At 39.0% G+C, this 25,801-nt stretch overlaps 1 protein-coding gene across 1 annotated transcript in view; it reads left to right on the top strand.

The window, feature by feature from the left end:
- The window catches only part of GNAI3 (G protein subunit alpha i3), a 44,635-nt gene that overhangs the window by 11,251 nt on the left and 7,583 nt on the right, over positions 1 to 25,801 (top strand). The window contains exons 2-5 of the mRNA XM_027536269.1: positions 16,429 to 16,471; positions 16,593 to 16,734; positions 20,950 to 21,107; positions 23,449 to 23,577. Coding sequence (XP_027392070.1) covers positions 16,429 to 16,471; positions 16,593 to 16,734; positions 20,950 to 21,107; positions 23,449 to 23,577 — 472 coding nt within the window. The remainder of the gene's footprint in view (positions 1 to 16,428; positions 16,472 to 16,592; positions 16,735 to 20,949; positions 21,108 to 23,448; positions 23,578 to 25,801) is intronic.

Raw genomic sequence — 25,801 nt, 5'->3', positions numbered from 1 at the left:
TAGATAGAATTTTGGGGAAATCATCTAGAGACTTTGCATTCTCCTTTCCTTTTATTACCTCTCTTTTTTGCCATTCTGCTACTAATTCATGCTCTAATAAAGGTTAGTAGAAAGAAATACATGTATGAACCCACTGTTTGGGGTTTTGACTTATAGCCTTGGTGAGCATTTATATGGTAAAGGAAATTGAAATTGTAGACATCCATAGGGATGTATAACTGAATTTGAATTGAAACTGAACTGAAATTGTAGACAACTGAATTTATATTTTGCTACTGGTGAATTTTTAAAGTTGGCATTTGCATTCAATTAAATAGGCATTTAGAAAAGTGCTGTATGCTGCCATCAGTGTTTGAGACTTAGGTAGCAGTATGATTCTAATATTTTTAAATGTGAAAATTTGATGAATGGATGTAACATTACAGTTAACTTTGTAGGACATCACTGCTATGAATTATTTGTATGGGTTAAATGTGTATTTCACATTTCTGTTTCACAAGAAAATTTTGAGGCAGAGCTAGCTGGTAAGAAATGTGCCTATTTAAAAATAGTTTTCAGTCAGGTCACATGTATATACCATGTAATTTAGCCTTAGCACTACAGTGACTTTATGTTGCTCTGCTTTCAAAGAAATAAAAGGAAAGTTACTCACCAGAAGCCAGGATTAGAACATTGCAGCAGTCAGAAAATGAACCCCCTTCTTGCTCTCAAATGACTGATCCCTTAAGCACACTTGTTATATTTCATAAAAGTGAAGAAGAGAGCCTACTTCCCCCTTTTAATTGACTTGTTGTCCAAAGAAAACACATGATCTTTAGTAACACTGTTCATATTCTCAAGTGAAAATATTTTGAGGAGAGCTACTTGGCTAAGTGAGCTGCATCTTTTTTTTTTTTTTTTTTAATATTTTGTCCCCATTTAGGTGGTTTATGAATGTTAACTTTCTACTTTATGGTTTATAATGTGGCTTGTAAAATGATAGGATCAAGTCCATGAAAGATGTGAAGCTGAACAAACCCTACACCACTGTGTAAGCCAGACATATCTTGGTTGTTAGAGATTAAAAAAAAAATTCTCCCCATCCCTTATTGCGTATTTACCTTCTAGAAATATTTAATGAAAAAGTAATTGATACTGAGAGGAGACACATAGGTAACTTCAGATAACTGGTAATGTTTAACTTTTTATATTGAGTAATAGGTACACATATATTTGTTTTGTCTTGCACATGTCATAAATATCTCTTTTTACATTCAGTATTTAATTGAAGCAACTTAAAAAGGTTTAAAGGCCAGAAAAGGGGTTTAAGCCAGTTCCATTCAAAGTGGTGGTCATGGTGGTTTTGTTTTGTTGGGTCACAAGGGATAGAAAACTCACTGAAACTAGCTTAGAGTTGAAGAGGGGAATTACTGTTAAACTAGAGATAGATTTATGAAAGTGCAGGAAGAGCTGAAGAATCAGGCTGCAGAAACTGAAGCAGTATTGGCATTGGCCACCTGTTGTCTGCCTTTATTCTGTTTCTTTCTCACTGTCTTCATTATTCACCATTTCTGCCTCTTTTTACTTTGTCCTTACTGATTCTCCTTTGTGTCTGCCTCTCTCCTTTGTCTCCTTGGTCCCATACATTCTCTCTTCCCTCAGTTATTTTTCGTGTCTTCTTTTGTGCAGTCTCTCTCACATGACATCTCTGAGTCTCTGTGTGCATTTGTTTATACTGTTTTCTCTCCAGACCAGCTTTCTGAATCCTTTCCTTTATGGGGGGACTTCCCTCATGTCTCAGACGGTAAAGAATCTGCCTGCAGTGCAGGAGACCTGGGTTTGATCCCTGGGTCAGGACAATCCCCCGGAGAAGGGAATGGCAACGCACTCCAGTCTTCTTGCCTGGAAAATTCCATGGACAGAGGAGCCTGGCAGGCTACAGTCCATGGTGTTGCAAAGAGTCAGACACGACTGAGCGACTAACATATCTTTATGGTATTGATGTGCTATAATGGTAGTCTTAGTTTTCACATATTGTGACCTTGTAGTTTAGGATGACTTTTTCTGTGTCTTCTAGTGCAGAGTCCTCCAATAATTGATTGGTTGAAATGGCAACCCACTCCAGTATTCTTGGCTGGAAAATCCCATGGACGGAGGAGCCTGGTAGGCTATACAGTTCATGGGATTGCAAAGAGTCAGATACGACTGAGTGACTTCACTCACTCACTCCAGTAAGGCACTTTGAGTGGTCTATCAACAAAATCTTTGCCAAACCTGAGAATGGACATTCTCAGCACCATGGGATAAAATGGTCATGAAATACAATCATGGCCACTGCTGACTTTCAAGGCCCACGAAAGGAGTTCAGGGTGAAAATCATAAATGAGGCACTCTGTGCTCTGGGAAAAACTGGCAGAACAGGCCTTCAGATAGTTAGATCCTTTCAGGAAAAGATTTTATGAGTTCCAATTCTTGCATCTTCTTATACCTAGAGAAACACTGACGTCATTAATGGTGACATCTGCTTTGGCTATTAAGAAAAATTTTACAGTTAAAAAGTCAAAATAGAGTGGCTATGGTTCAGACAGGGCTTCCCTTGTAGCTCAGTCGGTAAAGAATCTGCCTGCTGTGCAGAAGACCCGGGTTCGATCCCTGAGTTGGAGAAGGAAATGGCAACCCACTCCAGTATCTTTGCCTGGAAAATCTCATGGACAGAGGAGCCTAGTGGGCTGCAGTCCATGGGGTCGCAAAGAGTCAGGCACGACTGAGCGACTAACATTAACACACTCATCTTTTGGAGCTAGGTCACACAGGGTGTAGGTCTTCTGTCAGCCTGTGACTGGGTGGGTCCTGTGTGAGGTTTTTACTGATTATCCAGTCATAGAGAGGGCCATGGCCCAGATCCTGTAGTCCCCAACCCCCAAATGAAATAGGGATGTCTCCAGAAGAGGTTATGGGTAGGCAGGTACTCTTAATGTATCAATTAAGTTTAATAAAAATAGTGTACTTTTAGTCTCTTTGGTGATTGGTATATAGTTACTTCCTGGAAAAATCTTTCTCAGAGAGGAGACCCTTTATCTTTGTCCTAGTCACAACTCACTGCCATCTTTTATTGTTAAGATATTCATTCATTCTTTCATTCATTCAGTGAACAAATATGTAATGAGCACTCATAACATTTCTTACACTCTTTCAGGTATTGGATATAGAGTGGACAGGACAGATTGATAGCAGTTAATTTCACTGAAGCAGATAATGGGTATAAGAGAGCTGGAACAGGGTTTGAGAATAAAATTTAGAGGGGAATAGGGAGAATAGGGGGCTTCCCTGGTGGCTCAGATGGTAAAGAATCTGCCTGCAATGCAGGAGACCTGGGTTTGATCCGTGGATTGTGAAGATCCTCTGGAGGAGGGCATGGCAACCCACTCCAGTATTCTTGCCTGGAGAATCCCATGGACAGAGGAGCCTGGTGGGCTACAGTCCATGGGGTCGCAAAGAGTCGGTCATGACTGAGGGCCTAAGTACAGCTCAGGGAAAATAGGAGACTTGTGAGTGAGTCCAAATTTATTGTCAAATATAGTTGTGAGGTGAGAGTTGAAGACGTAACCACGAGTGGGTGTGGGCTGACTGAAGATAGCAGAGGAGTGGAAATGTCCTGTTTCTGTTAACTGCCCAACATTGAAAATTCCATCTATCGCAACTGGCATTCGCAAAATGTTGATTAGGCAACCACTGAATCTCATAGAAACTCAAGCCATTTCCCCCATAGTTATTATGTGTCTACTCTGTCCTACAATGTGCTCTAGATTGGGGATAGGGACACAAAAAGAAGGCAGTGTTTTTGTGCTTTCGAGGAACAAGCTTTTGAGTTTAGGGCTAGTGGAATACTAAACAGACCCCAACTCAAATACTTAAAATAATTTGTTCAAATATTAGTGTTTTGGTGTTTGACATTAGCCTATGTAGGATCAAATTGAACCTGGTCAGAGTCACTTTGAAGGAGAATTACATAGATGTGGAAGGATTTTCAGGTTGTACCAAAAAGTTTCATTACCATTTTAATCAAAATCAAGAAAAACCCATTAGCAGTTTATGAGATTAGGAGCTGGAAAGAGAGTCAAAAATTTTTTTCTTATTGAGTATCCAGAGCTGGCTAGAGATAAAATGAGTTGATGTGACTGGGAAGGACAGTTTGGGGCTTAATTTTGGAAATTAACCTCTAGGGCTGATGCTGAAAGGAAATAATCTGTGCCAGCCATCAGAGCAGGGAGTATTAATTGACTGTGTTCAGAGGGAATAGGGGAGGCTTCAGCAAAGAGTTGAGATTGAATTGAATAGTATTTTCAAGAATGTTTAAATGCAGAAGACTGGCATGCTTAGAGGGACAGTGAGCTAGGTGAAAAAATTATATTTTAGGTTAAGGAAACTTGTTAATTTCACAAGAAAAATAGATCTAACTTCTCCTTTAAGACCATAAATTCCTAAACTTATTTGTCTTTGAAGTCACAGTGTCTAGCAGTGCCAGGCAATGCAAGATATGTTTGTGTTTTGTTTGTTTGTTTGTTTCAAAGGCTGAATAACAATTTTTGTTTGTTCTGTGATGTTTTCCCCATCTGTAATTTTGCTAACCATTTCTTTTACTGAGTTAGAAAGCTGGAAACTAGTCTTTGTGTTAAGCATCGTACCTTGAGACCTTCCCTGGTGGCTCAGACGGTAAAGCGTCTGCCTACAATGCGGGAGACCCGGGTTCGATCCCTGGGTCGGGAAGATCCCCTGGAGAAGGAGATGGCAACCCACTCCAGTATTCTTGTCTGGAAAATCCCATGGACGGAGAAGCTTGGTTGGCTACTGTCCATGGGGTCGCAAAGAGTCGGACACAACGGAGCAACTTCACTATCACTATCACTGTCGTACCTTGAAAAGCATGTTGGATGAAATGTCAGTTTTTTACCTTAATCTGAATTTTTATTCTGTTAGCTACTTTTGCCTTAATAGAAAGGAATCAGTATGAACAATAGATAATCTTTTTTGAAACATTTATTTTTAATTGAAGGATAATTGCTTTACAGTATTGTGTTGATTTATGCCAAACATCAACATGAGACCCCTCCCACAATAGATAATCTTATTGTAAATAGCATGAATTGTGCATCTGTGATCTTTAGTTATAGATATTCACATTTTTTTTTAATGAATAGTAATCAACTTGAATGTTATTCTAGTTTGAGACTGTATAAATACAGAGTATCCTTGAGCATGATTATAGGAGCTTGGCTGCTAAATAGCTCTTACCTTCTCACTGTTGTTGCGCTCTTTAATTCTTTCTGCTCTTTGTTCCTTCTTGACTAGAGTACATAATTGGAGAACATGCTGATCACTGTATTATGGTAGTACTGTGGATTGTTGAATTAATAGGAAGATGTGGCTCCATGGTTTGATTTGAAGCCTCTGTGTGTCAGAATTAGTTAGTCTGCCTTTAGTATTATAATACAGTCATTGAATATTAGCATACAGCCATAAAGCACATTGAGGCCAAAATCCTTCACCTTTTATGTATAAGGAAACTCGGCATTAAATGAGGTTACTTGCCCACCGTCACAAGCTAGTCATGGCAGAGCTAGCACCAAAGTCTCCTCTTGCATAGTGTGTTACTACGTGGCTGCCCTGGTGGCTCAGGCGGTAAAGAATCTCCCTGCAGTGTGGGAGACCCAGGTTCAATCCCTGGGTTGGGAAGATCACCTGGAGAAAGGCATTTGACTAAAAAAATCTTTTTAAGTGCCTGAGTTGTAAATGAAAGGTGAAAATAATTTAGAAAGAAAAATAAAATGTACTGACCAAGCTTTCAATTTGCTGTGGGAGAGATGCTGTCTATACCTATATGTTCCAGTCATGTGTTCCCATAGTCTGATTTTGGAGGCCTATGGAGAGTCCATGAGCTGTATCTTGGTCTAGCACTGGCTAGAGGGTTATCCAAAAATAGTGACATGCTGAGGGCTCTCCAGACCTCTAGAAAAGGGGTTATGCTGCAGCTATAATCCTGGGCTTTTAGAAGTTTCATGATTTTTCCACAGAAACAAGTATTTGAAAGGAAGAGAGATTTTTCAGGTGCCACTGGAGTAACTACTAGTATATGAGGTAGAAGGAGGTAGTAGTGCAGAGACCTGTGGGGGAGCTTAAGAAACAGCTGCAGAGGTGCAGATGGGTGAGAAGTGTGGGAGCAGAGATAGCAGACAGGAGAATCTAGAACTGAAAATAGATTTAAGGAAGAAAGTGTCTTTGTTCCTCAGGGTGGGGCAGAGAAAATGACTAATGCTTTGATGTATTTGCTGCAGCTTTTAGGTTGTAAGTTGCTGTTTAAGTGTGTGAATCCAGATTCTATCTATAGTATTGTTGTTGTGAGAGAGCAGCTAAGTAATTACACCATTTCTACTGTGATTTTGAACCAACATCAATATCCAGTATCCAACAAGTTTTTATTAAGTTAAGCTCTTTGGGCCTTAACATCACTTGGTGGTACTCAGAACAGAGAAAACAGCATTCACAAGTAATGGCTAGTTAAAATTTATTGAATACCTACTATGTACTGGGCACTGCTCTAAGAACCTCCTATGGACCCCTGTTTTATAGATGAAGAAATTTATTATACCTGATGGCACATAAATATGAAAAAGCATAATAAACTCACGTACCTTCTTTGGGTTGACTTTAAAGTTTTCTTTTAGTCAAAAGTGAAAGAGAAAAAGAGGAGGTATCAGGTGACATGGTGTTTTTGAGCGTCAGCCATCTTTCAGGGTTTTTAAAATCAGTGTGTATGTAAGCTAAATGTGTTTCCTGATATATAATGATTTATTTATGTTAGCAATTCACTGACCTTAAAAAGAAAATCTGCAAAGAAATCATCACTACCTCTTCTTTTCATACCCATAATATAGTATATGTTGTGGGAAGAAATAGAGTGGGAAGAAATAGAGGGGGCCTATGATGAAACCTGCTCTCAAGGAGCTCCTTAAAAGTAAAATTTAGAATATATTTAGGTAATTACAGTGATTTTACAGTAGACTATGTACTGGTAAATTGGTTTTGGTTTTACAGTGTTGGTGATTGTGTGCACCAAGCTGTACACATGTTTCTTTCTTGTTCTGTTTGACAGTTTATAACATGATTTTTAAATTATTAATAATTCTATTCCTTTATTCTCTGCAGACTGCCTTGCTTCTTTTATTGAAAACAGCATCTAACTTAGTTATTTGTCTTCATTTTCTCCTTTTTTCCTTTTTATATAGGATGTCCCTTAGATAAATATTGTTATAAGGATAAATCTTTTAAGCCAAACTTATCCCATTCCTTCCTGTCTCTGGAAACTTTCAGATTTTTCCCCTGTATATCCTGTCGCCTGCCCAGTTCTGCCTCTTCTGCCTACAAAGTCATCTTCAGTTCCTTCCGCTCCAAGCCAGAGTCGGTCTTTGCAATTCCTTTGTGTCTACTCCATTCTTTATATCCTTACTGTTGAAGATTGGACATAGTTAAATGAATCTCTCCTTCAACTTGATGAATTTTGAAGGAAGATATGTAAAAAGATGTAGGTAAAATTAGGAAGTTTCAAACCCCACATGTATATTAGGGGAAGAAGGTGAGACAAGGAAAGCAGTTTAGGGAAAACCTAAGAATGAGAAGTTACTAGAGAACTTACTTTTGAAGCAGTGGAGCACAGAGGATTGAGGTGAAAGTAAAGAGTTCAGACTAATAAGAAAAAGGCTTATAGAAAATGTTTTAAGAATTTGGAGAATTATTAGATAAACTGATTTTTTTTTTTTCTAAAATAGAGCCTTTTGGAGATGATGAGAAGGAAGAGGGGCCTTAAGCTAGAAGTTTGAGAAAATTATAGCAGTAACATACAATAGATGTAATGTCAGGCTCAGGCATGTGAAGAATAGAAAGGATTAATCTGAGAAATGCATAAGAAGAAGATTTTATTACAGCCTGATGTAAAGAAAGAAGGGTGAGTGGCTTCCAGATGACTCTTAGATTTCGTGTTGGAAGAAAGATAAGATGGTGGTGCTTTTCATAATGATCTAGAAACTGAATGGGTCAAAGACTTGGTATAAAGTGATTCTTTTCTTTTCTTGTATGAAGTGCCATGGAATGCCCCCTGAAACAGATCCTGTGTTTAGTTCTGTGGTAAGAGGTGCTTTCTTTTAAGAGATAGAACTGGATGCCTGGTAAAAACCTGTATGTTGTGTGATAATGTTGTATGATAAAGAGAAGACAAAGTGACATTTTATGAGTAGGTTTGGAAAAACATGAGAGAGAGCAACATTTAAAAAAAATCAGCACCTTCATAGAGTAGAACTTAGTGGGATGAGTAGAAATTGATTCTGAGATTAATAAACTTATTTCACTCAAAATAATCCAACATCAGTGATTGAAATGCTGTTTTCATTATATAAAAGATTGGTACACATTACTTCATTAATCGCTACTTTTCATAGTTAATTTTGTAGTTATTGCTAACATAGGATAATCTGGGAATTGTGTGTCTGAGACTGTATAAAATGTAACTGGTATGCTATTGTATTCTCTTCCTCAGAATGAAATCATTAAGGTTTTTTTAGATATGCATGGGCAAAATCACTTCTTTCCAACACTGCTATTCAGTTCAGTTCAGTCACTCAGTCGTGTCCGACTCTTCGTGATCCCATGGACTGCATGCAGCACGCCAGGCTTCCCTTTACATCACCAGCTCCTGGAACTTACTCAAACTCATGTCCATCGAGTTGGTGATGATATCCAACCATTTCATCCTTTTTCATCCCCTTCTCTTCCTGCCTTCAATCTTTGCCAGCATCAGGGTTTTTTCAAATGAATCAGTTCTTCCCATCAGGTGGTCAAAGTATTGGAGTTTCAGCTTCAGCATCAGTCCTTCCAATGAATATTCAGGGCTGATCTCCTTTAGGATGGACTGTTTGGATCTCCTTTCAGTTCAAGGTACTCTCAAGAGTCTTCTTCAACACCACAGTTCAAAAGCACCAATTCTTCAGTGCGCAGCTTTCTCTGTAGTCCAATTCTCACATCCATACATGACTACTGGAAAAACCATAGCTTTGACTAGACAGACCTTTGTTGGCAAAGTAATGTTTCTGCTTTTTAATATGCTATCTATGTTGGTCATAGCTTTTCTTCCAAGGAAAAAGCGCCTTTTAATTTTGTGGCTGCACTTACCATCTGCACTGATTTTGGAGCCCCCTAAAATAAAGTCTGCCACTGTTTCCATTGTTTCCCCATCTATTTGCCATGACGTGATGGGACCAGATGCCATGATCTTAGTTTTCTGAATGTTGAGTTTTAAGCCAACTTTTTCACTCTCCTCTTTCACTTTCATCAAGAGGCTCTTTAGTTCTTCTTCACTTTCTGCCATAAGGGTGGTGTCATCTGCATATCTGAGGTTATTGATATTTCTCCAGGTAATCCTGATTCCAACTTCTGCTTCACCCAGCCCAGCATTTCTCACGATGTACTCTGCATGTAAGTTAAATAAGCAGGGTGACATTATATAGCCTTGATGTACTACTTTCCCAATTTGGAACCAGTCTGTTGTTCCATGTCCAGTTCTAACTATTGCTTCTTGTCCCACATACAGATTTCTCAGGAGGGAGGTCAGGTCATCTTCATTTCTTGAAGAATTTTCCACAGTTTGTTTTGATCCATAACAGCCAGAGGCTTTGGCGCAGTCAATAAAGCAAAAGTAGATGTTTTTTTGGAATGCTCTTGCTTTTTCGATGATGCAGTTTGATGTATGGCAATTTGAACTCTAGTTCCTCTGCCTTTTCTAAATCCAGCTTGAACATCAGGAAGTTCACGGTTCACATACTGTTGAAGCCTCCTGGCTTGGAGAATTTTGAGCAGTACTTTGCTAGTGTATGAGATGAGTAAGGTTGTGCGGTAGTTTAAGCATTCTTTGGCATTGCCTTTCTATGGGATTGGAATGAAAACTCACCTTTTCCAGTCCTGTGGCCACTGCTGAGTTTTCCAAATTTGTTGGCATATTGAGTGCAGCACTTTCACAGCATCATCTTTAAGGATTTGAAATAGCTCAACTGGAATTCCATTACCTCCACTAGCTTTGTTCATAGTGATGCTTCCTAAGGCCCACTTGACTTCACATTCCAGGATGTCTGGCTCTAGGTGAGTGATCACACCACCGTGGTTATCTGGGTCATGAAGATCTTTTTGTATAGTTCTTCTGTGTATTCTTGCCACCTCTTCTTAATATCTTCTGCTTCTGTTAGGTACATACCATTTCTGTCCTTTATTGTGCCCATCTTTGCATGAAATGTTATCTTGGTATCTCTGATTTTCTTGAAGAGATCTCTAGTCTTTCCCATTCTATTGTTTTCCTCTATTTCTTTGCATTGATCACCGAGGGAGGCTTTCTCATCTCTCCTTGCTGTTCTTTGGAACTCTGCATTTAGATGGGTATATCTTTCCTTTTCTCCTTCGCCTTTTGCTTCTCCTCTTTTCACAGCTACTTGTGAGGACTCCTCAGACAACCATTTTGCCGTTTTGCATTTCTTTTTCTTGGGGATGGTCTTGATTACTGCCTCCTGCACAGTGTCAGAACCTCTGTCCATAGTTCTTCAGGCACTCTATCAGATCTAGTCCCTTAAATCTATTTGTCAATTCTACTGTATAATCAAAAGGGATTTGATTTAGGTCATACCTGAATGGTGTAGTGGTTTTCTCTACTTCAATTTATGTCTGAATTTTGCAATAAGGAGCCCATGATCTGAGCCACAGTCAGCTCCCAGTCTTGTTTTGCCTCTCCATTTTTGGCTGCAAAGAATATAAACAACTTGATTTCAGTACTGGCCATCTGGTGATGTCCACGTGTAGAGTCTTCTCTTGTGTTGTTGGAAGAGGGTGTTTGCTATGATGAGTGTATTCTCTTGGCAAAACTCTGTTAGCCTTTGCCCTGCTTAATTTTGTAATCCAAGGGCAAATTTGCCTGTTACTCCAGGTATGTCTTGACTTCCGATTTTTGCGTTCCAGCCCCCTATAATGAAAAGGACATCTTTTTTGGGTGATAGTTCTAGAAGATCTTGTAGGTGAGGTCTTCATAGAACCGTTCAACTTGAGTTTCTTCACTACCGTAAGAAAGTTCTTTGTGTGCTACTTGATTGTTACTATTTTAGTACCACCCCTGATTGTCAATTAAGTGGTAAGAACAGAGATAAAACCATATATAAATGTTCTTTTTGATTCTGTAAAAATGTAGATATCTGGAATTTTAAAATGATTTGAATGTTATTTCAACCAGTTTTGGTTGATAAAGTTGAGAAATATTAACAACGGATTATAAAGGATTATGCTTTTAAAACAAAAGTTATTCATCTGTTCAACGTTGCTTACCTATGTAACCAATTTATATCAAGTGCAGTTCTAGACCCTCGGAATACAAGGATGAGTAAACATTCATGGAGCTTATATTTTGTGGAGAAGACAGGAAATGAACAAATAAATAATGTGAAGAAGTGATTGGTAGTTTGTAAAATATAACAGAGTAAAAGGAGAGAATGTGATCAAGTAGGGGCTGTTTTGATAGATGAGTCAGGGAAGGCTGTTTTGATAGATGAGTCAGGGAAGGCTGTTTTGAGGGAAGCAGAAACCTGGATGCAGAAGATATTGCAAAAATTTATTCCAGGCAGAAGGAATGGTAAATGTGAAAATCATGAGTCAGGATCTAGCTCATTGAGAACCAGTTTGGTATGTTGGAGGAAAAGCAAGAAAGCTGGTCTGACAAGTGCAGAGAACAAAGTGTAGAATAATAGGAATTGAGGGTGAGGGAGCAGGCAGGGGCTGAAGCATATTGGGCCTTATTGCCTGTAAATTTTATTTTGAGTGTAATTGGACAATATAGGAGAGTTTGGGGACAGAGTTGTGACAAGGTCTGATTTACATTTTACAAAATTCATTCCAGCTAGTGAGTGGAAAAGTGACCATAGGAAAGGTGAGATCTGAAGCATTCGACCATTTGGAGTCTTTTGCAGTGACTAGGTCTGTGATTTCCAGTATACTCATGACCATCCATTGTGGTGCAAGAAGTAACTGTTAGAGCTGTATATTTATATTTATTTTTAAAAGTTAAGCTCTACTAATTCAGTACACATATCTGTCCTGGCACCCACAGTCCCTCTGTATATTAGCTGCATGTCACCAGTTTTGGCCTGAGCAGGTGGGTAAATGCTGATGTCATTTACTGAGAAGACGTGGTAGAGCAAGGTTGGTTTGAGGATCAGGGTGGGGAAGCAGTAACTCATTTTGGACATTGTGAGATGTCTACTAGAAATATGAGATTATCAGGTAAGAGATTTACATTTATGACCCTGGAGTCCAGGTTAGAAGCCAGGATTTAGATTAGAGATTGAGAATCATTAGCAAAGAGGCAGTGTACAAGAACTTTGGAACCATCCTGTGTAAATGCAGTTTTCAACTTTGGCATTCACTGTGTAATGGTGGACAAGTTAATTTACCATCTCTATAAAACGGAGATAGTAATAACATGTGCGTCACTGGGTTATTGTGAGGGTTAAACGAATTAACACAAGCAGAGTGTTTGAACAGTGTCTAGCATGTATTCAGTGGATGTTGCTGTTGCTGCTGCTGCTAAGTCGCATCAGTCGTGTCCGACCCTGTGCGACCCCATGGCAGCCCACAGGCTCCCCCGTCCCTGGGACTCTCCAGGCAAGAACACTGGAGTGGGTTGCCATTTCCCTCTCCAACCATGAAAGTGAAAAGTGAAAGTGAAGTTGCTCAGTTGTGTCCGACTCCTAGCGACCCCATGGACTGCAGCCTACCAGGCTCCTCCGTCCATGGGATTTTCCAGGCAAGAGTACTGGAGTGGGGTGCCATTGCCTTCTCCCCAGTGGATGTTAACTGTTACCAATTTATGAATGGTGTTTAAAACTATGAGGTTAGATGCAATGGCCTAGAGAGTCAATGTAGGTAGAGAAAGCATCCAGGGAAGGAGCCCTGAAGCAATACAACCTTTAGAATTCAGAGACAGGACAGAAGACACTGAGGAGTGGGGTAGGAGTCAGACCAGTAGGGTGTGGGTTCTAGTAGCTGCCTAGTGAAGAAAATATTTCAGGAAGAGTCATCAACTTGGACAAATTCTGCTTTTGAGGGTTTGAGTAAGATGAGGACTGAGAATTGACCATTGGGTTTGTTAAGATGGAAGTTACTGAAGACATTGAGAAGTGGTTTCAGTTGAGAAGTGCATAAACATCTGATTGGAATAGGTTAAGGAGAATTGGGGGTACAGAATTGGACAACATAGAGGGGTTTGGGTATAAGAGGAAGAGAGAAAATGAAGCGGTAGCTAGAGAAAGATTTGTGGAGTCAAGAAAAGGTAGAAAGTGGGGTGTGTTTGAGGGACTTCCCAGGTGGCGCTAGTGGTAAAGAACCTGCCTGCCAATGCAGAAGACATGGGTTTGATCCCTGGGTGAGAAAGATCCCCTGGAAGAGGGCACGGCAACTCACTCCAGTATTCTTGCCTGGAGAATCCCATGGACAGAGGAGCCTAGTGGCCTATAGTCCATGGGATCGCAAAGAGTTAGACGCAGCTGAAGTGACTTAGTACACATGCATGCATGGGGTGTGTTTGTATTGATTATAAGATAGAAGGTCAAATAGCAAGTTTGTATACTGATGAGAGCGAACCAGTGGGTAGAGAAAACTCAATGATGTTTGAGTGACATGGACTAATTGTAGCAGCCAAGACCTTGAGTAGGTAAAATAAGGTGGATAAGTGCAAAGTTTGGAGGGGTTAGTCTTAAGATAGTTCATCCACTGGTGAAGGTAGAGAAGATTAATGGAGGTGCAGATAGACGAGGTGGCAAGAATACACAGAAAAGTGAAAGTGAAGTGGCTCAGTCGTATCCGACTCTTTGCGACCCCGTGGACTGTAGCCCACCAGGCTCCTCTGTCCATGGGATTCTCCAGGCAAGAGTACTGGAATGGGGTGCCATTGCCTTCTCCAGGGGATCTTCCCAACCCAAAAGAACTATACGAAAAGATCTTCATGACCCAGATAACCACGGTGGTGTGATCACTCACCTAGAGCCATACATCCTTCACATACATCCTGAAATGTGAAGTCAAGTGGGCCTTAGGAAGCATCACTATGAACAAAGCTAGTGGAGGTGATGGGATTCCAGTTGAGCTATTTCAAATCCTAAAAGATGATGCTGTGAAAGTGCTGCACTCAATATGCCAACAAATTTGGAAAACTCAGCAGTGGCCACAGGACTGGAAAAGGTGAGTTTTCATTCCAATCCCATAGAAAGGCAATGCCAAAGAATGCTCAAACTACTGCACAACCTTACTCATCTCACACACTAGCAAAGTACTGCTCAAAATTCTCCAAGCCAGGAGGCTTCAACAGTATGTGAACCGTGAACTTCCTGATGTTCAAGCTGGATTTAGAAAAGGCAGAGGAACCAGAGTTCAAATTGCCATACATCAAACTGCATCATCGAAAAAGCAAGAGCATTCCAGAAAAACATCTACTTTTGCTTTATTGACTACGCCAAAGCCTTTGTGTGGATCAAAACAAACTGTGGAAAATTCTTCAAGAGATGGGAATACCAGACGATGTGACCTGCCTCCTGAGAAATCTGTATGCGGGTCAAGAAGCAACAGTTAGAAGTGGACATGGAACAGCAGCCTGGTTCCACATTGGGAAAGTAATACATCAAGGGTGTATATTGTCACCCTGCTTATTTAACTTCTATGCAGAGTACATCGTGAGAAATGCTGGGCTGGATGAAGCACAAGTTGGAGTCAGGATTGCCAGGAGAAATATCAATAACCTCAGATAGGCAGATGACACCACCCTTATGGCAGAAAGTGAAGAAGAACTAAAGAGCCTCTCAATGAAAGTGAAAGAGGAGAGTAAAAAGTTGGTTTAAAACTCAACATTCAGAAAACTAAGATCATGGCATCTGGTCCCATCATGTCATGGCAAATAGATGGGGAAACAATGGAAACAGTGGCAGACTTTATTTTGGTGGGCTCCAAAATCAGTGCAGATGGTAAGTGCAGCCATGAAATTAAAAGGCACTTTCTCCTTGGAAGAAAGCTATGACCAACATAGATAGCATATTAAAAAGCAGAAACATTACTTTGCCAACAAAGGTCTGTCTAGTCAAAGCTATGGTTTTTCCAGTAGTCATGTATGGATGTGAGAATTGGACTACAGAGAAAGCTGCGCACTGAAGAATTGGTGCTTTTGAACTGTGGTGTTGAAGAAGACTCTTGAGAGTACCTTGAACTGAAAGGAGATCCAACCAGTCCATCCTAAAGGAAATCAGTCCTGAATATTCTTTGGAAGGATTGATGCCAAAGCTGAAACTCCAATACTTTGACCACCTGATGGGAAGAACTGATTCATTTGAAAAAACCCTGATGCTGGCAAAGATTGAAGGCAGGAAGAGAAGGGGACCACAGAGGATGAAATGGTTGGATGGCATCACCAACTCGATGGACTTGAGTTCGAGCAAGCTCTGGGAGTTGATGGACAGGGAAGCCTGGTGTGCTGCAGTTCATGGTGTCGTAAAGAGTTGGACATAACTGAGTGACTGAACTGAACTTAGATAGATTGAAGGGTTTGGTTATGGGAAAATGAGATAATTTTTTCAGAGTGTTTTACGTTTGCCCATAAGAAGGAGGCAGAATCATTAGCTGAGAGTCAGAGTGGGAAGGGGTTTGTAAAGTTTGAGAGAGAAGAGGTGGTATCGGATAGGCATCTTGGGAAGTAAGACAGAGTTCACTAGGGAAGTGCAGGTGGAATGTCAGGGCATTCAGGGGCCCCGTGGCTGAGGAGGGAAGTGTGATTTTGAGGGAATATACAGTGGAAAGGTGGTAGAGACAACGCCCCCTCTGCTTCTGTTTTGAACTCTTTAGTCATGGCCTAGAATTGACCATTGGATTTGTTAAGATGGAAGTTTCTTCTCAGGTTCATGGATATAGACAGAGGAATTAGTGAAAGTGAATAAGCCAAAAAATAATCATTTCCTTTTTGCCTGTATTCAGTACCTGTATCATGCACAATGTTTCATGTAGATGATGAGTTTGTAGAGGTGTGTATGTTGCCATATCTCCTTTAGAGTGCCTGCTTTACACAAGTTATATCAAGATGGCACTGGGACACTTTCAATGAATTATATTTGGTTGGTGAAGAAAGTAAAAAAATATGTGTGTGTGTGTGTGTGTGTGTGGTGTGTGTGAAATCTCTAATGGAGAAGCTTTGTAGTTTTTCCTGATAGAAAAACCTCATCAAAGTTTTCCCTGGGACCTGTGGTTTCTGTTAATCTAGAATTATCACTCATGTTGACTTCATACTTTTGAGCTGGATTACAGATGAATTCAAAGTCTGGTTTTCTTTTCTTTCAGGTGCTGGAGAATCTGGCAAAAGCACTATTGTGAAACAGATGAAGTAAGTTGGAACATGGTCTTTTGTAAAACTGTTCGATACGTTTCCTCAAAATGCGTAAAAGTCCATAGTGTCTTTCATTTAAGTTCCATGGTAATGATTTGTGGTTTTCTTTTTTTTAAAGAATCATTCATGAAGATGGCTATTCAGAGGAAGAATGTAAACAATATAAAGTAGTTGTCTACAGCAATACTATACAGTCTATCATTGCAATCATAAGAGCCATGGGACGGCTAAAGATTGACTTTGGGGAAGCTGCCAGAGCAGTAAGTGCTTCTCATTTCCTCTTTACTTGCCCTTTTTCAGTAGATGCAGTTAAGCAAAATCTGCTTCATGTTTTAGGGAAATAAATTTAAGTGACAAGATGTAGCAAAGTACTGTATGCTCATTTGAGATGTGTTAACTATCTACTTTAAGAGATATTTGATTACTGCCACAAATATAAATCTAGGAAATCGGATTCTGTGGATATACTGTAGGTTTTTGTGGTAACTTTTATTTACTTGCTGCTTTTACAGCACTGTTGACGTTTGTAGTAGTAAATGATAATAAATTAAAATGATCTAAAAGAGGTTGTCATGATAAGTAGCTCTGCTTTCTGAGGTGTAGAGATTAAAAACAAATATCAGTCTCTGGGATAAACTTGATAAGGACATGAACACTAAGTCTCAATTTTAGAGGCGATTTTCTGGTATTCAAGAATACTGTGTCCTTATACTACACTGTACTATAGGCTATAGAATTGAGTTTTACCATGTCCTAGTATAATTTTTGAAATGCCAGATATTCAGAAGTTGTGTTGATTGATTATAATACTTATTGGGCCCTGAAAGTGTAGTTTGTAAATTAAGATATTTGATACAGTGGGGAGAGGGCCAAAATGAAGGTGCAGGATTTTTTATATCATCATTAGCTAAATTTCAAGAGAAGGCTGGGAATGTATAGAATGCTTTCCTAGAACTAAGGGAGTCATCAGCTGTGTTCATTGTCATACTTAGGTGCTATGGTCAATAAAAGGAAGTGACTTTGGGAGACTGCCTGGAAAGGCAAAGCCTCTATGTCTGTAAAGTAGCTTAGGAACTCTTCTAAGCAACTGTCAACTTTTCATATGCAAATTAATATTCAGTAAATAAGTGGGAAACATATTGGAGGGAATCATAGTAAAAGGATGGTTATAATTGATAATGTTAGACTAGGAAGTCTAGAGGTGCCATGAAGGAAGGGAAGCTGTAATAAGGATTGTAAAATGATTGGAGAGAAGAGAGCAAAAGAAAAAGTGAAGAGGAATGTGTGGGGCATGACTTTGACGTTTTTGTAGAAATTCCATATCACAGAAATTAGAGACTGTTTTTCTAACCCTCTGAGCAGGAAAAATGTGGTAGCTGAGACAAGAATAAATGAAGTCTTTATTTTTGTCTTATTCCTTTCTATCCTTTCTCTCACCAGCCTGACTTCTTCTTCCCCACACCATCTACCAGTTCTTTCTCGTTTTCTTACTTTCTTCCTCTTTTCTCATTCCTTCTTATCACCCAACTCTGTTTATCTGTCGTATTTGCTATATCCAGTAACTGGTTAGTAATACTCTCTTCCCTCTCTTTGTTGGCTTTTTCTCCGTCTCAGTTATTTACTTACTTTCTTAGTTTCCTCCTTTTTTATTTCTCACTCTCTATCTGACCTCCTTTCTATCCTGGCCATTCCTTCTTCCTTCCTTTCTTTCCTCTGTCAAATTAGTTGTTATTAATCTTTGAGTCCCATCATTCCTTTGTCACCAGACGCAGTTGACATTCTGTCTTAGAATGTTCAGGCTGCTATAATAAAATGCCACAGATTCAGTAGCTTATAAATAACTGAAATTTGTTCCTCATACTTCTGAAGGCTGGAAGCCTGAGAACTGGGTGCCAGCATGGTCTGGTTAGAGCTCTCTTCCAGGTTGCAGACTTCTTGCTGTGTTCTCACTAGGCAGGAGGGGAAGGGATCTCTGGAATCTCTTTTATAAGGGCATTCACCCATTCGTGAGGGTGCCACCCTGATGACCTAAGCATCTCCCAGAGGGCCTACCTCCTAAAACTATCACTTGGAGATTAGGATTTCAACATAGAAATTTGAGGCGGATACAAACATTCACACCATACTATCCCTCTTCCTTTCATTTCTTTTTTGATCAAATCAGTACCATTAATTTCCAGGTCCTAACACTCCTGTGTCACCAGAAGCAGTTGACATTGTTAATTCCTCTCATGCCTGCTGAATCACCTAGTTCTCCAGCATCTACTCATCATAATCTACAACCCTATATAATTTTTTGAAGTTTTTCTTTTTTTTCCTTTCGTATGTAAGGATTTATATTTATAGCTCCTCACTTATCTTTTGCTAGTTTTTTTGTAGTTGGTAGGAGAGTGAATGGAAAAGCATAGAACTGGTGTGGGATAGGTTGCTTTTTCATATTTGCTTTATAGGTGGAGGTATGATGTTCACTGAAAAGAGGAGCCTCTTTATGGACCTATAAAAGAGGGTTTATTGTGGACAAGCAGGAGTAGGTCTCTAGAAGGGGTTAAGGGAAAGATGTTTCCTCCTAAAGCTTAACGAAGTCAAGACAGCAAAAATATGTAGCAGTATCTCTGTTTTAAAGTTTCTGAAATTAGAATCATGATATTTAAAAAAACTAATACTTATTAAGGTTTTTGAATACTTGCATGAGTATAGGTCAAATTTCAGAACCAAGGGACTATGAAGTCTTTATTTTTTTAAACTTTTTTTAATTAAAAAAAAATTTAGTTTAATTTTTGGCTGTGCTGGGTCTTTGTTGCTGCGTAGGCATTTCTCTGGTTGCTGTGAGTGAGGGGTACTCTCTAGTTGTGGTGCATGGGCTTCTCATTGCTGTGGTTCTGTTGTTGGGGCGCACGGACTCTAGGGGGTGTGGGCTTCAGTAGTTGTGGCTCCCAGGCTCTAGAGCACAGGCTCAGTGGTTGTGGCATAAGGGCTTAGTTGCTCTGGCAGTATGTGAAGGCTTCCTGGATTAGGAATCAAACCTGTGTCTCCTGCATTAGCAGGCAGATGCTTTACCACTGAGCCACCAGGGACATCCCTATAAAATCTTTAAATGTTAAATAAGGCAGTATACCATATGTAACTTCCTTGGTGGCTCAGACATCTGCCTGCAGTGCGGGAGACCCAGGTTCGATCCTTGGGTCAGGAAGATCCCCGGGAGAAGGAAATGGCAACCCACTCCAGTATTCTTGGCTGGAAAATCCCATGGACAGAGGAGCCTGGTAGGCTGCAGTCCATGGGTTTATACCATATACGTAGAAGGACATGCCCACTGTTGAGTACATTGCCAGTTTGTGTAATTTTTGAGCTTTTCTCATTCGTTCCTTTTTTATAAAATTATTATCTCTGAAAATAGAGGAGGGGAATATAGATATTAGATAAAGTTTATTAAAGGGGGGTGGGTCTCAAATACTACTGGGAAAAATACTGGAAAGAATCGCAAAAGGAGAATATTACCTGATTACTTGTAATATAGTTGATTGCCCCCCTTCCCCCTTTACTACTACTTTATGAATTTGTTTAGCAGTTGCATTCTTACAGTTAATTAAAAATCTCCTGAGACAGATAAATAATTAGATTCAAGGCAGGGAAATCATCCCATGAGATCTGTGTTTATTTTTAAAGTATCTGACAAGCAGGGCTTGTTAGGACAAAGCAGTCACAATTCTCACAGCCCTTTCTGTCCTCTTTATCTCTCACATGTCTTAGTTTTTAAAACTATAACCACTTAGAAAGCTGTGCCTGCGACTCAGGAAGTTTTGATCAAATCTCTTTGTGGTACTTTCTTTTTCTTCTTCTACCTTTCTTCCTCTTTCTTATTTAGAAGATTATTATACTTCAGGGAAACCTGGAGACTCTGAATTTTTCCTTTAGGGATTTTTTTCCCCCACTAGACATCCAGACTCTGTATATGCTTCAGTCTGTTCTTCTTCCTGTTCTTCTAAGATTTAGGGGGTGGGAAACAGAACAATGTTGCCTTAAACTTGATTAATGTTTTACTCCCTTTGATGTATTTAGACTTTACCTCTTATCTGCTAGTCTTTTCATTTCTATTTTTTATTGTAGGCTTCCTTTAACAGAATGGGGATGTATTCCATGTGCCTGTCTCACAGACAAGTTTTTTCTGTCAAAGAAATCATGAGTGACCAGCATGGAGATTTGTAGGACAGTCAGGAGAGATCATTTCAGGGAATGGTGGTGTGAGGAGTGGGAGTGCACTTCTGACTATAGTGCAGTGAGAAGGGAGGAGACAGGCTTCATTGTAAATTCTCTCAAACTACACTGCCAAGAAAGGTCTCTTTCATGTCTCTTTTTAGAAATAGTTACCGTGTATTGTATGTGGTACCATTTGCATGTGTGTGTTAACGAGACACTTGTTAAGTCTTCAAGAAATAGAGAATCATCTGTCTCTCTCCCTTAAATGCTTTCCTCAGGACGATGCCCGGCAATTATTTGTTTTAGCTGGCAGTGCCGAAGAAGGAGTCATGACTCCAGAATTAGCAGGAGTGATTAAACGGTTATGGCGAGATGGTGGGGTGCAAGCTTGCTTCAGCAGATCCAGGGAATATCAGCTCAATGATTCGGCTTCATAGTAAGTAATTTTTCCTTGTGAAACTAAAACAGAAAGTGTCTTGGTGACCCTATCGAAAGTTCAGTGCCTATTCTTAAGGGAATATTTTAGGAACAGACACCCTTAGAATTCTGTAGGATATATTTATAAAAATTGTTTCAGTTTAGGGTTATAGAGCCATTGGTCATTTTGTGTGGCTTGGAGAAAAATATTTCCTCTTGGAATGTAAATGGGAGACTTGGCATCATTAGAGTAGCTCTGTGGTCACTTATTGGAGAAGGCGATGGCACCCCACTCCAGTACTCCTGCCTGGAAAATCCCATGGATGGAGGAGCCTGGTAGGCTGCAGTCCATGGGGAAACTGACGGTCGGACACGACTGAGCGACTTCACTTTCACTTTTCACTTTTCTGCATTGGAGAAAGAAATGGCATCCCACTCCAGTGTTCTTGCCTGGAGAATCCCAGGGACGGGGGAGCCTGGTGGGCTGCTGTCTATGGGGTCACACAGAGTCGGACACGACTGAAGTGACTTAGCAGCAGCGGTAGCAGTGGTCATTTATAGTAAATGAGTGAGAGGAGAGAAATCAATTGCAGCTGAGTCCTGAATTTCTTTCAACTCAGTAAGTTCTCTCTGCATAAGGGCTTTACATTGATTGCCAGCTAACAAAAGAAGTTAAAATTGTGATATCCCTTTTATGCACACAACTCTGGCTGGGCTGCACTATGGCTTTCTCTGGTACTAGTTACCACTTAAAAATCTTTTATCTAGATCACAATAATAGACTTTGTATAGAAGGAGAATGTTGAGTCTTTGGACAAAGTTGAAGCATCTGTTTGTTAAGAAAATTCTCTGGAGTGTTACATAGTTTTAGAAAATTTGTAATTAATACTTCTGTTAAGCTATTACATGTTGTCCTATATTGCTTCTTTTACAGTGTGTTTATAAGACCTATGTTCAGAATGTGTGGGTTTTTTCTTAATGTTGTTTTGGGGTCTTGGTGTGCTTTTGTTACCTGTATTCATCTCTGTACCAAATGAAGGCATTTCTAAGCATTAAGGTATTTTTCCCAATATTATATTCTCCTTTTCCTATCATTCTAGCTTTAAATTGTTATAAGAAGAAATTAAATGATATTTGAGAAACATATTTTTTAAATGAAAACTTGACTTTAGAAACATGTCAGTTCAGTTCAGTCTCTCAGTCGTGTCCGACTCTTTGCGACCCCATGAATCGCAGCACGCCAGGCTTGTCTGTCCATCACCAACTCCCGGAGTTAACCCAAACTCATGTCCATCGAGTCGGTGATGCCATCCAGCCATCTCATCCTCTGTTGTCCCCTTCTCCTCCTGTCAGGATTCTATAGTTTTCTCTGTAGTCATCAAAGCTAGATTGTAATTTTTAAAACATGCATTCAGTAAACTCTGAATCCTCTAACTATACCTGAAGACACATGATTTATAGAGTGTTTTTTTTTTTTCCATAATCGTTGATCTAAGCTTGACTGATTCCCTAACATTAATGATGGTACTTAGCTTTGTGTGTGTGTGCATGCTGAGTCGTATCCGACTCTTTGCAGCCCCATGGACTATAGCCTGTTAGGCTCCTCTATCCCTGGAATTTTCCAGGCAAGAATACTGGAGTTGGTTGCCATTTCCTACTAAGTTTTAGAGGGTCATTAATGATTCACTTACTATGGTATCAGCTGTTCTTTAAAAAAAAATTGGGGGGGGGGGACCTGAAATTGTGAAGAATTTAATTTAGCTTTGAAGCAGTTTTTAAATTATTTCACTGAACAAGTGAAGTTTCTTTGGAGGTATTTATTTGTTTTTGGCTTAGATTAAAAAGAAATCTTTAACTTTTCTGTTTTATGAGTGAAAACAGGAGGAAATAAATACTCATTCTTACTGAGCTTAGTAGTTCTTTTTAATTTTAATAATTCAAACAGTATTTCTAATGTCCTGGCAAATGTTTAAACAGACAAATGACCCATTAATTTAAATGTCTGAGGGCTTTTGTTTGGTTGGATTTTTGTACTGTGCAGTGCACAGTTGATTTAGTATTAAATTTCAGGAGTCTTTATTAAGAATAGTGTTTTCATGTTTTTTAATTGGCTTTCACAGTTAAATTTTGGTAGAATTAATACCACTTTTGTGTAAAGAGTCTACTTTAATTGTCCTGTGCTAGATTCCCTTTTTTTCCCCTCATTATCATTTCTAAGATACTGAAGATCTGATTTATTCTGCCACTTTAGTGACAGGTACAGATTCTGCTTTCAGCAAGGAACTAGTTTAGTCTGTTGACTTGCTCTGCACATGGTTGGCTTCATTAGGTAAAAATAAATGTGTATTTTACTTACTTAGTTACCTAAATGATTTGGATAGAATATCCCAAACCAACTACATTCCAACTCAGCAAGACGTTTTGCGGACGAGAGTGAAGACCACAGGCATTGTGGAAACACATTTCACTTTCAAAGACCTATACTTCAAGTAAGTCACTAGCCTTTTTCTAGATATGCCAAACACAAATATCTTTCCTTTAGTTAGTATCTGTTAATCAGGGTATAATTTATCTAGGCAACTTTCTTTGATTCAGAAATTTATAAATTATATTCATCTGCTAGTATTTGGCTGTTTTAAGTGAATGGGTCCAAGTGTTTCTTCTTTCTCCAAATAGCGTCAAATATTTTTTCTATTTGGAGCAATTTGAATTCAAAATTAAATTAGAACTTACGTATCAATAAAAGTAATCATGTGGTTACCAATTTATTTTATCTTTAATTTTATTCTTTTCAGCTGCTTTTTTATTGGAATCACCAAAACAGGTATTGAATGTTTGTTGTTTAGAAGGGTAGCAACAATACTAAAAGGATAGAAAGTAGTGTTTTGGTTTAGTTTATGTGGCTTTGTTCTGGCATTTTGATATTAAAATAGAAATGCTTTTCTCACCAGTGTCAACCATTTCTTACTGGATCTCACTTCTCTTTAAGTTTAATGGAATGAAGCTAATATTGTCATGGCCTTTGACTGATTAGTGCACAGTATAATGCACAGCTTAATTCTTAATACTATGTACAGAGTGGAATATTGATCTAGGGGTAGAGTTAATTTGCAGAAAGTAAGATAATTTATAAACAATTACTATTTTAGAGAGAGAAAATTCTAGTATTCTAATACAGAGGATTTTCTCATCATTATTAGTAATTCTAAAATAGGCTTCAGCTTGTCTCTGTGTTAATAATAGACCTGTCTTTTTGGTTCCTGTTTTCTGCTTTTGTGACCTTTGAGCTTAGGAGTAAACTTTCCCTCTTGAATATATGATGTACTTTTTAGCTACTTTGTTATGCTTATATGTAGAATGTGACATTCAGCATTATTGCATGTAAATGTAACTTCTAGCTCAGATTCTCTTAGTTTTCTTTTCTCTGAAAAAAATTGCTTCATAGAATTCTGTATGCAAAACAGTATGCAAAATCCATATAGAGTTTACCTATTACTAGACACTAGTTGAGGTCTTGAAGTCTTAATACACCAAAATGGATTTGAAACCTGATAGAGGAAAATAGCAGTTCAGCTGAATATTTTTAGAGTAGAAGAGCTGCTTATCATAGTACTGATGAATTTATTAACAAGAATAGCAGAGTCTCCATGGATTATAAGTCATGAAACCGAAAAAATGAGATGACTATATGTTATAAGATTAGTAATCCATTTATAATTATATGTCATGACCTTTACTTATTTAGTGTGGGAAACTTGTCGATGTCATAGTTGATCTTTAGTTAGGTAAATTCTATTGGTCTCTTTATGTCAGGATTAATAGCCTGATCTAATTAAGGTTCTGCACACTATTGTTGGCATGTAGATACCTTGTTATGAAGTACTATCACTTCTTCCTTTTCCTCTTCTCTCTAGGCAAAAACCACTATCCATTTATTCAAACATTTATTGAGCATCTGGTATATGCAAGGCATTCTGTAATTGCTTACTTGCCTCTCTGTTATGAGGTAATGTTTATAAAATGTTGATGTTAGTGAATGATACTGTAAATGTTAATATGTGTGAAAAGCCCACTTTGGGAACTTCACAGTGTTCTACCAGTTTTACGGATTTTATAGAAAGAAATGGTAGAGCATACTGAAATTATTGGTGTACCAGTGTATGTCTGCCCTTGAAAGGTCCATGGTGAAATATGTGATGTTAACTTTTCTAAAACTTATAATATGACCTTGTATTAGCACCAACTTGTGATTGCCTCATTTAGGGGGTCAGGACTAAAGTTTCAGAAAACTGCGTAAGATCAGCCAAAAGTGAAAGTGGGTCATGAAGAGATGAGATGACTGTTCTTTTAAAACATACACTGAAAAATTATTCAACTATGTCTTAAATTTCTCTCAATCTCTATAGGAAATATTCTCTTAAAATAGACACCTAGTCCCTGTAGATCTGACACACTGAACCAGCTTGGCAGAGTTTAACCTTAAAACATTTTATCGTTGTCATCAAGCATACGTCTTAAGAGTAGCTAACCATTTGTGTACATACCTCCTCAGACCCTAGTGCCAGTTAAAAAACAAAGCAGTGCAGGTCCTCCTTTTACTGTAGGTGGCAAAGGAGGACACTGCTGACACAAGTTCAGCAGTTTACTCAGAATATCAAGTTAAGTCTCCCGGAAGGGATTAGTGGACTAAAACTAATCAGAAGTGGAACATAA

The sequence above is a fragment of the Bos indicus x Bos taurus genome, chromosome 3 (genome assembly GCF_003369695.1).
Source record: "Bos indicus x Bos taurus breed Angus x Brahman F1 hybrid chromosome 3, Bos_hybrid_MaternalHap_v2.0, whole genome shotgun sequence".
NCBI classification, from domain to species: Eukaryota; Metazoa; Chordata; class Mammalia; order Artiodactyla; family Bovidae; genus Bos; species Bos indicus x Bos taurus.
The sequence above is the reverse complement of the archived record's forward strand: the minus strand, read 5'-3'. Positions and strand labels throughout refer to the sequence as shown.